We start from the raw sequence: 19,312 nt of genomic DNA, 5'->3' as shown, positions 1-19,312 counted from the left end.
GGGGGAAGTTTCTAGTCTCTTTTCAGCATCTGTAGGCCTGGCGTTCCTTGGCTCCTTGGTGATCTTCATGTGGTGTGGCCTCTATCTGCCCCTATCTCTATCTCTGCTTACTTAATCTGCTCTTTCATATCTCAGGAGATTGATTTAAGACACACCCTACACTAATACTGCTTCATTAACATAACAAAGAAAAATCCATTCTCAAATGGGATTTTAACCATAGGTATAACCAAACCCATTGCCACTGAGCTGATTGCAGCTCACAGCGACCCCACAGGGCAGAGTAGACTAGAACTGCCCCATAGGGTTTCCAAGGAGCAGCTGGTGGATTCAAACTGCCCACCTTTTGCCTAGCAGCCAAGCTCTTGACCACTGTACCACCAGGGCTCCTAACCACAGGTATAAAACCAAACAAAACCTGTTGCCGTCAAGCTCATTCCCACTCATAGCGACCCTATAGGACAGAGTAGAACTGCCCCGTAGGGTTTCCAAGGAGCAGCTGGTGGAATCGAACTGCCAACCTTTTGGTTAGTAGTCAAACTCTTAACTACAGCGACACCAGGGGTTAGGATTTACAATACACGTTTTGGAGGGATACAATTCAATCCATAACAGATGACCTCTGGGTACTGGCCCCTGAGTTGTTTATGTCTTCACAACAGGCTAGGACTATAAACTCAAGGCCCACTGGCACCGAATGCAAATTTCCACACACCCAGTTGCTTTGAATATAGCCCAAATAAAGCTTATTTGTCCGGTCTGACTCTATAGAACCTGCAAAACGGAACCCAACATCTGCTAGCCACAGATGAGAGAAACCCTGGGGTGACAAAAGATCCCAAGCCACTGCTAACATGCGGAGCCCTCTGTCCCACAGACCGCCTACCTTGCTACTAAGCGACATTACTACCAATAACTTCCCTTGTAACTTAAGCCAGTTTAGTTCCAGTTTCTGTTTAAAGGTTTTCTAACTAAGGCAAGCGTTGAATGAATACGTGGCTCGACTACCCTCAACCATCTTTTTTTTTTTTTTTTTCACCCATCTCTTTAACCTTATAAATCAATGAGTCTAGAAAGAAATTCATGATTCTCCTGGGCCTTCCCCAGATCCCACCCCTTAAAAGGGCAAAGAATTGAGAAGGTGATGTTACAAACACATACTCAAAACTTTTCAGTTAATCCTAGTTCATCCTGACTCATAGAGCAATGACTGAGTATGGAAATAGAGGAACCATTCAAATGGAGGGAAATATACAGAGCCCTGGTGGTGCAGTGGTTAAGAGCTCAGCTGCTGATTGAAAGGTCTGCAGTTCGAATCCACCAGCCGCTCCTTGGAAACCCTATAGGGCAGTTCTACTCTCTACTACAGGGTCGCTATGAGTCGGAATCGACTCATTGGCAATTGAACTCAATGGTTTTGATTTGGTTTGGGTTTCCTATGCCTAAAAATGAAGACTCAGATGCCCTGACATTTCCACCTAATGATATTTTGGAGGAAACCTGTGCCCAGCCTTGGAGGTCACTGCAAACAAATATTGTCACCAGAGCTGCCCTGTGACTGGCCCCTTCCGAGCTCCAGGGTTGCCTGTTGCAGCTGGATCCTGGGGCAGCCAGTGGAGGGAGGAAAGGGAAGAAGGAGAACTCTTTGGAAGCTACAGCTACAGGCCACGAGAACACTCAGCTGTCTTCCCCTCCTCTGCCCTGGGTCCTCTCTCCACAGACAGGGGCTGGTCCAGGCTTTGAAGGGCCTGAAGCTTATTCAATCTCAGAGACTCCCTTTAAGAAAAATAATTTAAAACCACAAAGATGAAATTAGCTATGGACTGAATATTTATTTGAGGTAACAAAAGAAATTGCAACAAATTTCTAATGTTCAAAAGCTGGCAAATATTATATTGTTGTTAGTTGCCATCCAATCGATTCCAACTCATGGCAACCCCACACGTGCAGAATAGGACTGCTCCATGGAATCTTCAAGGCCGTGACCTTTCAGAAGCAGATCACCAGGCCTGTTTTCCAAGGTGCCTCTGGGTGGGTTCAAATCACCAACCTTTTGGCTAGTAATCGAGCACTTAACTGTTTGTGCCACCCGGGGACCTAAATACTGTAAACACTCCAAAATCAAGAAAAATAACTCTTTTTATTACTATTATTATCTGCCTGACCCACCGCTACTATATTTGCTTTACTACATTTTTGGCTGCATACTCTTTTCTTACGACCATTTCTTAAGATCCTTTTCTATGGAGGCGGTAAAAAGATTGTCTTTTCTTTAGCATGGTGGCTTGGAAACTTGTTTGTTGTTGTTGCTGATATTATAGAAAGCTTTTTTCAGATTCACAACTCATCATTCTGTTGCCACATTTGTAACTTCCTCCACTGGGCTCAGGTATGCTTCTTGCCAGGGACAAGTGCTGGGAAACTCCAACCCTTTGATCTCCACTGGTCTGGCTCCCGATGGCAGCTGCCACCTCCTCTCCTTCAGCTCCTCCGCATTCTCCCCAGCGCAGGTTCCATGTTCCTCCCATGTTGGCCTGTTCCTGGGCCTGGGAAAGGGACAGAGCATGCGGGAAATGCCTTTGAAGACTTTGGCATATGGGCCCAAGCAAGGGGTGGAGTAGCGTGCTTTCCTGATCCTTCTCTTCAGCAGCAAAGAGTGCAGGTGATGGATGGGTGCCATGTGAACGTGGAGATAGTGCTGGCAGCTCACTAGCCCTGTCTACAATCCAGAACCAGGGTACAGAAGCTGACTATTGATATGTGCTCTTGGAAAGGACCTGTGACCAAAGCCTGGTCAAGCGCAGTCACAGTGATGAGTTCAGAGATAGGATTTGAATCGATCTGGGACAATATAAGTCAGCCCCTAGAGTCTCTTTCCCTTGGAGCTGCTAATTCAATAGGATGTCAGCTAGAAGCTTTGCCACCTGTGGGAAGAGCCCACCCTAGAAAAAAGGGGCCATACACAAAGATGAAGAGAGTCACATTCTTGATGACATTACTTGAGCCCCTGGATGCCTGAAGTCTACCATTGGATTCTATCTATGAGAGCCAATAAATTCCCCCTTTTGCTTACAACTGTGTGAATTCAGTTTCTGTCACTTACAGTGAAAGAAGGTGACATCAGTTGGGAAGGCTTTGTAAGCCAGGAAAGGAACAGAAAGGGCATTCCAGTGAACAGGACGGCGGACGAGCAAGTTTAGTGCACGCAGCTTCCTTTCAAGGACATGACCCAGAAGATGCACACATCACTTCTGCCCACACTCCGTTGGCCAGAACTTAGTCATGTGGCTCCTTCTAGCTACAAGAGGAGCTGGGAAATGTCAACTCCAGTTGGATGGCCATTGTCATGGATTCAATTGTGTCCCCCCAAAGATATCTGTCAACCTGGCTAGGTCATGATTCCCAGGACTGTATGATTGTCTACCATTTTGTCATCTGATTTGATTTCCCTATGTGTTGTAATGATGTAATGAGATGGATTAGTGGCAGTTATATTGATGAGATCTACAAGATTAGATAGTGTCTTAAGCCTATCTCTTTTGAGATATAAAAGAGAGAGATGAGCAGAGAGACACAAGGACCTCACACCACCAAGAATGAAGAGCAGGAACGTGAGTCCTTTGGACCCAAGGTCCCTACACTGAGGAGCTCCTTGACCAGGGAAAGACTGATGACGAGAACCTTCCTCCAGAGCCAAAAACAGAAAGCCTTCCCCTGGAACCAGTGTCCTGAATTTGGGCTAGTAGCCTACTGGACTGTGAGAGAATAAACTTTTCTTTGTTAAAGCCATCCACTTGTGGTATTTCTGTTATAGCAGCATTAGATGACCAAGACAGCCATATATCCAATGAAAAAAAGGCGTTTCTATTACTCAGTGTATAAAGGGATTGGAGGGGGCAATCTTCTTTCCCGCAAGGCTTGCCTAAACATTGTACACATCATTTCAGCTCATTTGCTTTGGTCTGAACTTTGTCACATGACCACATCTGGCTGTAAAGGAGTCTGGGTAATGTAGCGATTAATCTGGGCAGCATGAAAGAGATAACAAATATTAAAAGCAAACCCATTGCTGTGGAGTCAATTCTGTCTCATATAGTGACCCTATAGGACAGAGTAGAACTGCCCCATAGGGTTTCCAAGGCTATAATCTTTATGGAAGCAGACTGCCATATCTTTCTCCAGTGGAACAGCTTGGGGGTTCAAACTGCTGACCTTTCGGTTAGCAGCCGAGCACTTAACCACTGTGCCACCAGGGCTCCCCAATATCCCAAGCCCATTGATGTCAAGTTGACTGTTAAATGAAATTAAAAAAGTGGGGGAAAATGGAGTGCCATAGTTGACAAAATGGTATTGACGGTCAGGTGGACACCGATCCTAAGGCTTGTTCTTAGCAAAACTTAAGCCTAGCTTTCCTGAAAATCAGGCCACCCTCCTTGACCAATGAAATCCTGCCATCATTTCAATACTACATTGTGTAAGTCAACCAGAAATAAGCTTCTTTGCTTCTGTGGTTTTTTGTTTTTTGTTTTTTTTTTTTTGTCTTAATACAAAGCCAGTCACTGCTGATACTCAATGAGTACTTCTCCACTTGCGGTTTGGTGCTACCTGATTCCCAAATCTTCTGCCCTAATAAATCTCACCTAATAGATTTTTTTTTTTTTAATTTTATAATTGACTCAGTTTCTTTTGACAGGGACAATTGCAGGCTCTGCCCCCACTTCTGGTAACTTCTATTCTTTCAGTGAAGAATGAAGCTAGGTGGGAGAAATCTCACCTTCTACGCGGAGACCGGGGTTTGGGTCCGAGCCAGTACTCCTCCTGTGCGGCTACCAGCCACCTGTCAGTGGGGACTTTTTTGTTGCTATGAGGCTAAACAGGTTTCAGCGGAGCTTCCAGATCTAGTCAGACTAGGAGGAAAGGCCTGATGATCTACTTCTGAAAATCAGCCAACAAGAACCTGTAGATAACAATGGTCCTATCCTGTTGTACATGGGTCACCATGAGTCAGGGAGACTTGACGGCACTAACAACAAGCAGCTGAGAGTGAGGGAGATAAAAAGAGCAGGAGAGCATTCATTAAGGTGAAAGTATGAAATAGCTGAGCACGGAGTAGGGAAGCATCCCATTGTGGAGGACAGCTTGAGGGGTCAGAGGCTTGAGCTCAGGGACAGATTTCAGCTGACACCTGTTTGTCAGGTTGTGTGACTTGTCTCCTACAACATTCACAGCCCATGTGCAGACAGAGAGAAGACGGGTGTCTAAATTAATCCAGGGTTAGCATTAACAAGTGTACAAGAGAGTGTTTGCAAAGGATTGACTACAAGGGGGAGAAATGAGATCTAGGTTGGACAAGCAGCCAAGTGAAGGCAGGAGGAGGTTCGCGAATGCTGAGAAATCAGTGAGGCCAGGGATTGGCATTTACAGGTCAAAGATCTCAATGAGGTTGGAGAATTGGTGCCATGGGAGAGCAGTGGAGAACTAGTAGAAATCTTAGGATGTGGTGACCAGGAAGTTGGATGTTTGAAATCAAACATTCTAAGTAGCAGCTTTTGAGTTTGAACAGGTGACAGAGTAGAAGCCTGAGGCCACTGGATTGCACCGTCAGGGACCGAGAGAGCCAGACAGGTGATGGCCACCCATGCCAATATTAAGTCCCTGGAGACGGGAGCTGGAGAGGAGGGGGGTCAGTCATAGCCTCATAAGACTTAGCTTCCTCATCTGCAAGATTGGGATGGTGATTCCCCTCCCAGGTTTGATGACCTCAAGATTGGAAAGTGTTTGGTCTTGCTTCTTGTCCCTTCTCTTGCTCCTTCTCCTCTCTCTCTCTGAGTGGTCAGCCCTTCAGAAGCAGCAGCAAGATGGTAATTGTGTCTACACAAGCCTTCTTCTCTCCTGAAGGAGGAATCTATACCTTCCTGGCTCCTCCATTCCTTCCTGGAGAGACATTCAGTGCAGGGACCTCAATTTTCTCTACAGGTTACAGTCAACATGCTCCTTCCAGGAGGGGCTGATGCCACCTCTCCCTTTCTTGGGCTTATAAAGTCCTTGAAATTCTCACCTTAGACCTGTAGTTATCAAAGAGTGGAAAGTGGGATTACCAGTGGTATTTGAAACGATCTGAGCCAGTTCACAAACGCCATAGAAATATGTTTAATCACATTCTTGTCCTTTCAGTGCAAAGAGGACGTCTTAGGTTGGTGCTACTATGTCTTGAACATCTCCCTCACACTTACCAAGCTTCCCTTTTCAACGGAGTAGACCTTGGACTCAGAACCCTCAGCAGAATGAGGGAGAATTTAGTGAAATTCTGTTGTTCTTTAAGGAGATTAAACTAGGAGCCTCACAAACCAAGAGGAAGGAGTGTCTCAGAGGGAAACACATTAGGAATGGAGGCACAAACCAAAAGCCACAATCTAGCCACAGATGTGTTCTGTTCAGCTTGCAAGCTATTTTGAAATCAAATATCAACTGCCACTGTTTAAAAATTACGAAATTTTGCACCAAAATTAGAATTTCTGACTTTTCTTGAAACATCTGATGGCCCAGCCACCACATTGTGCCCACATTCCTATGGGAGCCGCCAGCTGGGATGCAGTGTCAATTGCCCATTTTAGAGGTCTGTGCTCTCCAGGTCCACAGACCCCACCACTCCCTATTGCCTTACCGTGACTAGCCTCACTCATTTACATTTTCTGTCTGGTCTCTGAATTTTCGAAGCTGATCAAGAAAGGGGGAGAGATCCTCCTTAAGACTAGAAAAGCATTACCCCAGGCTGGCAAGAGGGGAAAGGATCATCGAGAGAGGTTTGAGGGTTCATGGAGAAAAAGCTGGATTTGAAGGGGCCACAAGGAAAGACATAAGCAATGGTGTGCTGGTAAATGTTTAATAACTGGTCCTCCAGGACAACCTGTTACTGTTGTTGTCACACTATCAAGTCTGTTTTAACTCATAGCCACCTTACGTACCACAGAATGAAACACTGCCGGGTCCTACACCATCCTCACAATCATTGCTGTGTTTGAGTCCATTGGTGCAGCTACTGAGTCAATCCATCTCTTTGAGGGTCTTCCTGTTTTTTACTGACCCTCTAGTTTACCAGGCCTGATGTCCTTCTCCAAGGACTGGTCCTTCCTGATAACATGTCCAAAGTGCGTGGAGATCAAGTCTCACCATCCTCACTTCTAAGGAGCATTCTGTCTGTACTTCTTCCAAGACAGATTTGTTCGTCCTCCTGGCAGTCCATGATGTATTCAATATTCTTCACCAACACCGTAATTCAAAGGCATCAGTTCTTCTTCAGACTTCCTTATTCATTGTCCAGCTCCAGGAAAATAAAGGTGTTTAAACACACACATATACACACACACATAGATAAAGGAGGTGTTTGTTGCACACAATTTACAAATATTAATACACAATGCTCTTTATTGTAAATTCCACACAGCCAATTGATCCCCACAGAGCGCTTTTGTTGATTTTTGCCAAACTCTTGTATTCAAAGCCAAGTATCATGATTGGACAAAGTTAGAATGGGAACAAATGCTGGATGGCTATATGATTCAGCAAAGTAGCCACTTGCATCACCAAAGAACAAGTGGAGTTCTGACAAGAATGTTGGTTGGAGCACTTTGTTTACATTAATGAGCAAGACTAAAGTCAAACAATGACTAAGTGAATGGGACCAGCTGGAGACAGGTGATGCATGTGAGGACTTCACTACTTTATCCATGACGAGAGCAGCTTGTTTGCTGGATTGGATGACAGTGCTTGAATACTGGGAGAACATTTCCTTGATTGTGTGTGTGCGTGTGTGTGCATGTGTGTGTGTGTGTGTGCTATTCACAACATAACAGCTAGACATGACATGCTTTTAAGTTTCATTTGCATTTTTAACGTTCTATATTTTATCTATTAAGTCTAGAAAATCAACAAAACAATAAACCAAGCCCTGGTTTGTAGTGTTCTCTGATTTCCATGAGGCAAGGACACCCCCATGACCAGTTTAAGCTGCCAATGTGATATCGCTGAACACAGAATCTAGAAGAGATTCGAGTTATCTCCCATAATTCCCCTGGAGAGATTCGATAGGTGTAAGTAACGTCGAGAGCACAGATAACAGGACAATGTAGTAAAATAACTAGGATTGATGAGTTCTGGGCATTTATAACTTTTGTTGCTAATATAATTTATTTAATTATAAGTTTAAATCATCTGAATTTTTATAGTGGTCATGTTTAACAACAACAACAAAAACAAACCCATTGCCATTGAGTCGATTCCGACTCATAGCGACCCTATAGGACTGAGTAGAACTGCCACATAGGGTTTCTAAGGAGAACCTGGTGAATTCGAACTACTGACCCTTTGGTTAGCACCCACAGCACTTAACCACTATGCCACCAGGGTTTCCGTTTAACAGCCAGCTCACAAAAATCTCAGAAATTTAACAATCAGCTCTCGCAAACCAGTACAAGCTGGCTCCAGCACTCTACTGGATATAAAGGAAGTATCTAGAAACTGAGAGGAGGAGAGGAGAGCTCAAGGGGCCAGAGTCCTGTTGGGGCCAAGCAGCATCGACACAGCATTTTCCAACGCCAGTATGCCGACCTCCTTTAGCTTCTTTTCCCTCAACGTCCAGGAACTCCTTATCAGCCCATCCTTTAGAGACCTGTGGCCCAAGCTACTTGCTCAGTCTTCATCTGACTCACCCCCTGGGGACTGTCTTAGTCATCTAGCGCTGCTATAACAGAAATACCACAAGTGGATGGCTTTAATAAACAGAGGTTTATTCTCTCACAGTCTAGGAGTCTAGAAGTCTGAATTCAGGGTGCCAGCTGCCAGGGAAGGCTTTCTCTCTCTGTCAGTTCTGGGTGAAGGTCCTTGTCATCCATCTTCCCCTGGTCTAGGAGTGTCTCAGCCCAGGGACACCGGGTCCAAAGGATGCACTTAGCTCCCGGCTCTGCTTTCTTGGTGGTAGGAGGTCGCCTTGTCTCTCTTTTCTCTTTTATATCTCAAAAGAGATTGACTCAAGATACAACCTAAACTTGTAGATTGAGTCCTGCCTCATTGACATAACTGCCTCTAATCCTACCTCATTAACATCATAGAAGTAGGATTTACAACACATAGGAAAATCACATCAGATGACAAAATGGGGGATAATCACTCAATACTGGAAATCATGGCCTAGCCAAGTTGACATACATTTTGGGGGGACACAATTCAATCCGTAACAGGGACCATCCCTTTCTAACGTCCCTAAGGTGGCCACCTGGCTAACTAAGGATGAGCAGAAATCTCCCACCCCGTGACTAGCTGAATGGGACTAGGTGATGACTCTCCTGGAGGGAGATAGGGGTATCTAACAAAAAAGTGATGAGAGAACTGAGGCTTAAGGCAGTTATTCCTTACCCAAGGTTAACAGCTGCCAAGAGGTGGAGGCAACATTGGCAACCAAGTTTGCCAGCCTCCAAACCCATCTTTCTGTAAGCCACCCTGCACCCTCCTGGAAACAGCTCCTGGTGCCCACTATATTGGCTGTGACACTGCTTGAATTTTGGTGCATACGACTTTGGAATTCTACTTTAGTTCCACTCATTTAAAACTTATGTCCCCAAAGAGACGACTAGCAACTTAAAGGCAAGGCCCATGCTGGATTTTGTTGTGTGAAGCCATGGTTCCAGTGTCTTCTGGGCAGATGGACACTTCAGGAAGCTGAGGAGACTTCGATGCGTCTGTATTGGATGCCAGCTGAGCTCTGCCTGCAGCCAAAGCCCAGGGTGAACCTGCTGAATAGACAGCGAGCAGGGTCAGAGGGTGGCAGGGGCTGCACCCCATCCTCAGCACCCCCACCCCCTCTGTCTAGAACACTAGAACATTTTCTTCCAAGAAACATCTTAAGATGGTTGACTTTTTCTCATCATTCAAGTCTCAGCTCAACTGGCACCTCCCCAGAGAGGCCTTCTTTGACCATTCTTTTATTCATTCAAAAAAGACGTAATTATTGATTACCTGTGATGTGCCTGGCACTCTTTTAGGCCCTGGGAATAGAGCAGTGAACAAAACAGACCCATAAAAATTCCCTGTGCTCATGGAAAATTCATGATACACTTGTTAATGAATGAACCCATAGTACACCTGCGCCTATAGGGCACCTGCACCCATAATGTACCTGCGCCCATAGTGTACCTGCACCCACAGCGCACCTGTGCCCATAGTGTACCTGTGCCCAAAGTACACCTGCGCCCACAGAGCACCTGCGCCCATAGTGTACCCGCGCCCATAGTATACCTGCGCCCATAGTGCACCCACGCCCATAGTATACCTGCGCCCACAGCACACCTGCACCCATAGTGTACCCATGCTCATAGTATACCTGTGCCCATAGTGCACCTGCACCCATACTGCACCTGCGCCCACAGCGCACCTGCGCCCATACTGCACCTGCGCCCATACTGCACCCGCGCCCATACTGCACGTGCGCCCATATTGCACCTGTGCCCACAATGCACCTAAATGTAAATGTGCCCCTCTTCCCCTGCAAAAAAAATTCACTGGTTACTCTCTGAAAGGTTGTAAGCTCCCTTATTTTCTTTACAACATAAATACCACCCAGAAATTATTCTATTTATTTATGTGTTTTCTAGTCTATCTCCCCGCTACACACACATTAAAATGTAACTTCCCTGTGGGTTCAGAGACTGCAGTCTCTCTTGGTCATGGGTCTGTCCTCCCACCTCAGGGCCTTTGCACTTGCTGTTCCTCCTGCCAGGAAAGCTCCTCCCCCTCATCTTCAAAAGGCTGCCTCCTTCTTCTCACTAATGTGTCACCTAAACTGCACCTTCTCAGAAAGGTCTTCCCTCTTAGCCACAACCCCCTGCTCCTCTGTCCCCCCTCTGCCAACCTGACCATCTTGACATATTTTGCTCTGTTTAATTTTCTTTTAATCACTTACCTCTAAATGAAATGCTCTTTTTTATGCATTTGTTGGCTGGTTTATTTTCTGCCCCCTCCCCCACCAGACTGGAAGCTCTATAAGTGCAAGTACCTCATCGGTCTTATTCTCTGCCTTGTTTCCCAAGGCTGAGAACACTGCCTCCTACTGAATGAATGGAGGAAACCCCCAGCTCTATGTGTGCGACTCTAAAAGCCCATAATTATAATGTTTTGTTTCTCTGAGATTCTATTACTCTGCGGTTTCTAAGATTCTACTACTGTAATCTTTTATGATTCCATACTAGTTGCTGTCGAGTTAATTCCAACTCATGGCGACTCCATATACGGCAGAGTAGAACTGTGCTCCACAGGGTTTTCAGTGGCTGATTTTTTTCAGAAGTAGACCTCTGGTGGTCGCTTGGTTGCTAATTGAAAGGTGAGAGGTTTGAGTCCATCCAGAAGCATCTTGGAAGAAAGGTCTACTTCTGAAAAATCAGACACTGAAAATCCTATTGAGCACAGTTCTACTCTGACACACATGGGGTCACTATGAGGCAGAATGGACTCCAGGGCAACTGGTATGGTTCCATAATTGCATGATTTTAAAATTCCTGAGAGCTAGGTCTTACAGTCAAATGAAACTCCACTGTAGAAGAGACAGAAGGAAGACACAGACTCAAGGAAAAGAGCTTGTGTATGAAGACGGGACAAAACTCACAGTGTCCAGGCAGTATGAGAGACAGGAAGAGGAAAAAAAAAACTCTCTTTGCAAAGGAAAGTACAAGAGCTAAAATTCTACAGCGATGATCTCAGGGTTTGATATGACTCTGCCCCCCCGGCCTGACGTGCCCGTCACATACCGTGTCCTCTGGAACTGCTGGTCTATTTCTGCCAATGACTGGCCTTTTGTTTCGGGGACGAATAAATAGATGAAGCCCAGGCCGAGGACAGCAGTCAGCCCGTAGAGCAGGAAAGTCAAGGACAAGCCAATGGCACCTGGAAATAGAAGAGGGAATGTGGGGTGGAGAAGCTGAGGACTCTGGCCCCACAGCATGGGCAAACCTAGGGTTCTAGCTCTTCTAGGTCGAGCATCATAAACCAGTTCACCACTTTAGGTGAAGGGAAAGACAGCACGCAATACAGGGGAGGTCAGCACAATTGGACTAAACCAAAAGCAAAGAAGTTTCCTGAATAAACTGAATGCTTCAAAGGCCAGCGTAGCAGGGGCAGGGGTCTGGGGACCATGGTTTCAGGGGACATCTAAGTCAATTGGCATAATCAAATCTATCAACAAAACATTCTGCATCCCATTTTGAAGAGTGGCGTCTGGGGTCTTAAATGCTAGCAAGTAGCCATCTAAGATGCATCAATTGGTCTCAACCCACCTGGATCAAAGGAGAATGAAGAACACCAAGGACACAAGGCGATTACAAGCCCAAGAGACAGAAAGGGTCCCATGAACCAGAGACTACATCATCCTGAGACCAGGAGAACTAGATGGTGCCCGGCTACAACCAATGACTGCCCTGACAGTGAACACAACAGAAACCCCTGAGGGAGCAGGAGAGCAGTGAGATGCAGGCCCCAAATTTTCATTAAAAGACCAGACTTAATGGTCTGACTGAGACTAGAAGGACCCCGGTGGTCATGGCCCCCAGACCTTCTGTTGGCTCAGGACAGGAACGATTCCCAAAGCCAACTCTTCAGACATGGATTGGACTGGACAATGGGATGGAGAGGGATGCTGGTGAGGAGTGAGCTTCTTGGATCAGGTGGACACTTGAGACTATGTTGGCATCTCCTGCCTGGAGGGGAGATGAGAGGGTGGAGGGGGTTAGAAGCTGGCAAAAAGGACACGAAAAGAGAGAGTGGAAGGAGAGAGCAGGCTGTCTCATTAGGGGTAGAGTAATTGGGAGTGTGTAGCAAGGAGTATATGGGTTTTTGTGTGAGAGACTGACTTGATTTGTAAACTTTCACTTAAAGCACAATAAAAATTATTTAAAAAAAAAAAAAAAACCAGTTCACCCAAAGCAGATTCTCCAAACAATCGATTTGCAAAATGACCAATTTCTCAAAAGCTGTCAGATAAGGATCTCAAAACAAAGTAGGACTGGTTGTCCCCAAGGTAGGGGCAGGGCCAGGTCCGCAAACACAAAGACAGTGGTAACTGGTGTTTGCAGGGAAGACTACTCACCCACAGAAAACACGAACCATGCTCAGAGTCTGAAAACCTGAGCTCAGGGAAAACGACATTCAACTCAGGAGCAAAACAGCTGCAGGGATGCAGGCTTGGCAAAGCTCAGCTTTGAAAAAAATCCTCAGAAATTCCATGAATTGACCAATTCTGTGACTCCATCATGCAGGGAATTGAGCTTCTGCCAAGTTTGGGAGGCAGGACAGTTGCCACAGCTCAGTCAGTCAGGCCTCACATCTGGCCTCTCTGTTCCAGCTAGCTTTTCTCTCTTCCTGGGGTCTCAGGCAGGGGCCAGGGGTCAGGACTAGCTAACCAGCTGGACTTGATCATTATGTCAGCAGAGAGAACTGGGTAGGGAGTCAGGAGACCTGAGTTCTAGTCCTCTGACTACCTGGCTGGACTTGGAAAGGACGTATTTCCCCATCTGTGAAATGGGGATGGTAATGTTTACTCTGCCTGTGTCATACAATTCCAATAAACCTCCCCTCTCCCTCCTTCCCTCCCTCCCGCCCTCCCTTCCTTCTTTCCTTTTCTTCGCCCTCTCACTCGCTCATTCATTCCACAGAAAGGGAAATGTTTGAAGGTTGAGGCAGCAGGGAGAAGCTTGGACTCCCTAAGCCTGGGGGTAGAAGACAGGCATGGTAGGTGGGTTCTTCTACCAGTGTTTCCTTGCCCCCCGCACCCCCAGCCTTCCAGAGGTGGCTGTGCCTCTGAGGAGGAGAAGCTTGGACACAGAGAGTGTGGAAATAACTGAACCCTAAGAGCCTGGCCTTGGAACCCTCAGTGACAGAGCCCCACCCATTTATGGCCTGGACCACCAAGACCTATAGCAGACCTTCTCCTGTGTTCTGGGCCCATAAAATTTCTGCCCACCCCACCGCCCCTTCAGACCGAGTTTGCACGCTACGTAGGAAAAGAAGACATCATCCAGCCTAGGTCTGAGAAGAATTCCCGCTGTCAGAGGGTTCTGCTGGGTCCTGTAGGGTCGCTATGAGTCAGAATCGATTTGATTGCAACAGTTTTTTTTCAGGGGGACCCAGGCCAACTTGAGGTGGTTTAGAACAAATAATGCAAATGCTGTAGCTGCCGCACCCTCCGGTCCTGAAGCTCTGGCTGAGGCCGATCGTAGGATGTCACCGACATCCGGCTAGAGACCTTTCATTGTGACCAAGGCTTCTGCTGCACAAGGTTCTATTTGCTATAAATAGGAAAATCTGAAAAACTCTGCTGCTTTAGAGTGGATAATTTGGGCCACAGAGAAGAGAAGGGACTTACCTGGTGGGGGGGGGCGGCTAAAACCCCATACCTAGGTTTCCACCCCCTCCCCCAGCTGCTTCGAGCACTTCCTCCCCTCCCCCACCACACCAATCAGAGCCGGCTTCCTGGAGGGAAGAGAACTGAAGGCTTTAGCCCTTGGTCTCCTTCAGCCTCTAATCCCAAGTATGCCAACAGCAGCCAGCCCTCTCCCCTGTGGGAGCCTAGAATGAAGTAGAAGCCTGGCAAACCACACCTTCTGGGGTCTTTACCTCCCCATCCTCCCCTCCCCCCCCCCTTTTCTGATACCAGCACTCCAACTTTCCTTTGGGGAAACACCCCTCGCCTACTCTCGGTCCATGGATTGAGGAGGCTGACTGGCTAGAGCCGCTGGGCAGACTTGCTCTCCTTCCAAGCTGAAGAGATCCAAGGGCGGCCATCTTGGCCACCATGTTGTGGAGTCTGCCTGAGAATGAAGTGCACAGAGTGGGAAGCAGGGCCCAGAGAGCATGAGAGATGGCTGAGGACTTCCTTGAGCCCCTAGGTCAGCCATGCTTGATGCCAACCCCCCTCCCCCTTTTTTTAGTCACTTCAGTTATTCATTTAGCAATATTCCTTTTGCTCATAAGCTGGGTTACATTGGGTTTTCTGTCACTTATAACCTGACATACGGATGCCCCGGCTGTCTTGAGAAAATTGCTCCTGAGTTTAGAAAGAACTGGGCCAAAGAATTAGGTCCAGGACTCACTGATGAGATCGAGGAAGGACAGGCTGATGAAGAGGTTGGCGGCCCAGTTGAAGCTGTTGCAGAAGGCGAAGGCTCTCCCTCGGATCTCTACAGGGTAGATCTCACTGAGGACAAGCCACGTCACTGGGAGAAGAGAACAGGGTAAGGCAGGGAACTGGGGCCTGGTACCCACTGGCCAGGCCCAGACATGGTTCGTGAAGCAAGCAGCCTCCCGACAAAGTGAATGGGGCAAATTTCAGGCTCCTGACACCAGATTCTCCCCAACACTTCCCCCATCCATCTGTAGGAATCCCTTTAAGATAACCAACCATCCTGGCTTGTCCAGGACTGAGGGGTTTCCTGGGGAAAAGACTTTCAGTGCCCAAACCAGGGCAGCCCTGGGGAAACCTGGATGGCTCGTCACCCTACTTATTCATTCTTTTCCAGTAAACCCTTTTTAGTGAGCCATCCAGGGGGAGATCCAGGTTTTATGAGGTCTGAAGCTGAAATAATTGGGGGGCCCTTTTTAAAAAACAAAACAACAAACATCAGATTAGGCACAGGCCCTCGGGAGGAGCCTGTGCACATGAGGTGCCACGAAGCCTAAGCATCATTGGCTTTACGGTAAAGCTGTCTTTGGGGCATGTTCTAAGATGATGCAGTCCCCCAGCTTTCCGCTAGGAGGGGTAGGAGGCTCCAGAGTTACCTGTAAGAAAACTCCCACTTACTTGGTCCAAATCCGAAGGAGAAAGCGCTCACAAAGACCATCAAGCAGACCAGTGTGGTCCAGTGCAGCACTGTGTGCCCTGGGGCAGAAGGGGCTACCGGGGAGGCTGTGCTCGGGATCAGCAGGGGAGCGGCCATAGAGTCTCCGGCTCTAGGACGGGGCTTGGTTTTCTTAGAGGCTGACAAGACTGGCTCCCTTTGGTTCTTGTGGGTTCTTGGCAGTGTAGGTAGAAAGGAACCCATTGGCAGGCTGGAGTCCCTGTGGAGGCCAGGCAGCCTGGTGGCATTGGGCATGGCCAGGCAGCTTGGGCCTGAGTCCATGGGTGAGGCAAAGCTGACGAGGCCTATGCCGCTGACTGACAGGGCCATGAGGGCACAGCCGGCTAGCAACAGGGCCCTGCGGCCCGCCCGGTCCACCAGCCCCATGGCGGTCAGAGTTGCCACCACCTTCACCACACCAAGCCCCACAGAGGCCAGCACTGCCGAGGATCCCCCATGGAAGCCCACTGAGCGGAAGATGGTAGAGGCATAGCACAGCACATTGGGCTGCCCTGTTAGCTGCTGGAAAAGCACCAGCCCCAGCCCCACCATGGTCCGGCCTCGCATATTGTCCCGTGCCCTGAAGAGGTCCAGAAAGGAGTATCTTGGCCTGCCCAGGCCCAGCTTGGTAGTCTCACCTCCCTGCAGTGGTATGAGGTCCTTATGGGCTGCAGCCTCAGCCACACCCGCAGGGAGGAAGAGGAGGCTGAGGGACTGCAGGAGAGCAGGTGCAGCAGCCCAGCCAAACATATGCCTCCATCCCCAGGGGGCACTGGCCAGTGCATAGTTGATGGCGTAGGACAGCAGGATGCCCACAGTGATGCCTGCCTCATAGAGGGACACCAGCACTCCCCGCTGCCTTGGCCCCACCAGCTCTGACACGTAGATGCAGCAGGCCATGGAAGAGAGAGAGATGGCAAAGCCAGCCACTAAGCGGCCCAGGACCAGCCAGGTCAGGGAGCCAGCCAGGCCCAGGCTCAGGCTGCCTGCCAACAGCACCATGTTGCTCCCAAGTATGGCTTGTTTCCTGCCATAGCAGTCGATGAGGAAGCCCCCTACCAGGGAGGCGAGGAGGGCCCCCAGGAGCAGGCTGCCCACTAGGAGCTCCTGCTCCAAGCAGCTTAGCCCAAAGTCAAGCTGCAGTGGCAGCAGGGCTCCCGATATGACAGCCAGTTCATATCCAAAGGTCAGGCCACCCAGCAAAGACACAGAGGCACACAGGGGCAGGACAGGTGGGGGGTGGCCTGGAAAACAAAAGTGACAAGGGCAGAGTTCAGAATGATCCCTCACCAGAGCATCCATCTATCCAATCTCTCCCCCTTCCATCAACCTCTTTATTCATCCATCCATCTCCTCCATCTATCCACCCATCCACCCATGCATCCATCCACCCATCTACCCACCCATCTACCCATCCATCCATCCATCCACGCATCCACCCATCCATCCGTCCATCTTACACATAGATACAGCAAGGCATAGAGGAGAGATATATGGCAAAGCCAGCAACTGAGCAGCCCAGGACCAACCAGGCCAGGGAGCCCCCACCCCTCCATCCACTGACCCCTCCATCCACCCATCTACTCTATCCATTCATCTGCCCATCCATCCATTTATTGACCCATCTATCCACCCACCCAACCTCCCACTCATCTATCCATCCATCCACTCCCTATCCATCCAACCACTCCTTCTTTCATCCATCCATATGTACATTTATTGACCACTCCTCCATTCATCCATCCACTCCTTTCATCTACAAATTAATCCATCTGTCTATCTATCAGTCCATTCATCCATCCTTTCATTCACCCAACCATTCACCCATTTATTGATCAACCTATCCACAAATCCATCCATTCGTCCACCCATTTTTGTACCCAACCACATGTCCCTCCATTCATCCATACAATCATCCATCCACCCAATCTTTTCAAAAATGTATTTGTCTAGTATCTACTACATGCTAGGCATTGTTCTTGGGGCTGGCAATACAGCAGTGGTGTCAAGGATCTGGCATTCTAATAGGAATAGGCATATAAACAAATAAATATATGATACACTTTCAAGTGGTGGTATGTATTATAAAAAATATAAAGCAGGGAAAAGAGATAGATAGTGATAGAGAAATAGTACTATTTTAAATACAGTAGTCAGCTAAGCCTTCTCTAAAGAAGGGACATTTGTACAGAGATTTGAATGAAATGAGAGTGAAAACCATGGGAAAATCTGGGTAAAGAACATTCTAGACAGAGGGAACAGTAAGTGCAAAGGCCCTGAGACAGAAAAGTTCATGGTATGTTTGGACAATAACTAATAATATTAATAGCTAGTGCTTGGAAACTATGGGGCAGTTCTACTCTGTCCTATAGGGTCACTATGAGTCGGAATCAACTCGACGGCACTGGGTTGGGTTAGTGCTTACATAGCACTTGGAAACCCTGGTGGCATAGTGATTAAGAGCTATGGCTGCTAACCAGAAGGCTGGCAGTTCGAATCCACCAGGTGCTCTTTCGAAACTCCACGGGGCAGTTCTACTCTGTCCTATAGGGTCACTATGAGTTGGAATTGACTCTATGGCAATGGGTTTTTATATAGCACTTACTAAGTACCAGACCCCGTTTTAAGGGCTTTATATTTAATTCTTAAAACATTTAATTCTTACAACAACTGTGTGGGTATTATGGTTATCATCACCCTCCAAGACACAGTCAGGTTATGCAGCAAGTAAATGGCAGAGGTGATGTGGCTGGAGAGTGCAGGCTCTTAACCACCATGCTCTCTAGCAGGGAGGCCAGAGTGGCTGGAGCCCAGCCAGTGAGGGTGGGAGTGATAGGACACCATGAGATGAGAAGTACTCAGGGCCCAGTTCACGTGGGGCTTTGTAGGCCATGAGGAGAAGGCTGATGTCATTCTCAGTAGATGAAAGCCTTCGAAGATTTGAGCTGAGTGAGGAGATCTATTTTTTATTTTCAAGGGATTGCTCTGACTTCTGTATTGAGATGCTTAGTGAGGCGGTACAGCTCACTCAATGTCTACTCACCTCTTCTTTGTTAGTATCAGAACTATGTTTGGCTGAAAGACTACATTCCCCAGGCTTTCCTCCAACTATAGGTGGCTAATAAAATATAAAGGAGCTTTTGGGTGGGACTTTGAGAAAAACTCTTTAAAGGAATGGGGGCAGACAGCTGGCTAGCATCCTTTTGCCCTTTTTCCTCATACCCAATCTTCTTGACTGGAATGCAGATGTGATGGCCGGAGCACAGCAGCCATCTTAGGACATGGGAGTGACCATGAGGATGCAAGGTACACACTGGCATAGTAGAGCAGAAATACAGAAGGTGCCTGGGTACCTGATGACAGTGGACTGCCATATCAGCCCTGGATTGTCAATCTCCAGGCTTTCTTTGTGTTATAGGGAAAAAAGTCAACAACTT

At 47.7% G+C, this 19,312-nt stretch overlaps 1 protein-coding gene across 4 annotated transcripts; it reads right to left on the bottom strand.

The window, feature by feature from the left end:
- Positions 1-8,763: 8,763 nt before the first annotated feature.
- Positions 8,764-18,417, bottom strand: SLC2A10 (solute carrier family 2 member 10). Of its 4 annotated transcripts, none has more exons than XM_023550322.2 (5): positions 15,839-18,417; positions 15,132-15,254; positions 14,693-14,849; positions 11,796-11,931; positions 8,764-9,788 (listed from the first exon to the last, which is right to left on the bottom strand). In XM_023550322.2, exons 1-5 carry the CDS (start codon positions 17,175-17,177, stop codon positions 9,606-9,608), a joined length of 1,938 nt encoding a protein of 645 aa, XP_023406090.2. In that variant the 5' UTR covers positions 17,178-18,417; the 3' UTR covers positions 8,764-9,605. The 4 variants fall into 4 exon arrangements, with proteins under 4 accessions (XP_023406090.2, XP_023406091.2, XP_023406093.2 ...); XM_023550323.2 differs by having other exon boundaries at positions 8,764-9,785; XM_023550325.2 differs by lacking the exon at positions 14,693-14,849 and having other exon boundaries at positions 15,839-18,416.
- Positions 18,418-19,312: the final 895 nt, after the last annotated feature.

This window comes from Loxodonta africana, chromosome 24 (assembly GCF_030014295.1).
Source record: "Loxodonta africana isolate mLoxAfr1 chromosome 24, mLoxAfr1.hap2, whole genome shotgun sequence".
Lineage (NCBI taxonomy): Eukaryota > Metazoa > Chordata > Mammalia > Proboscidea > Elephantidae > Loxodonta > Loxodonta africana.
The sequence above is the reverse complement of the archived record's forward strand: the minus strand, read 5'-3'. Positions and strand labels throughout refer to the sequence as shown.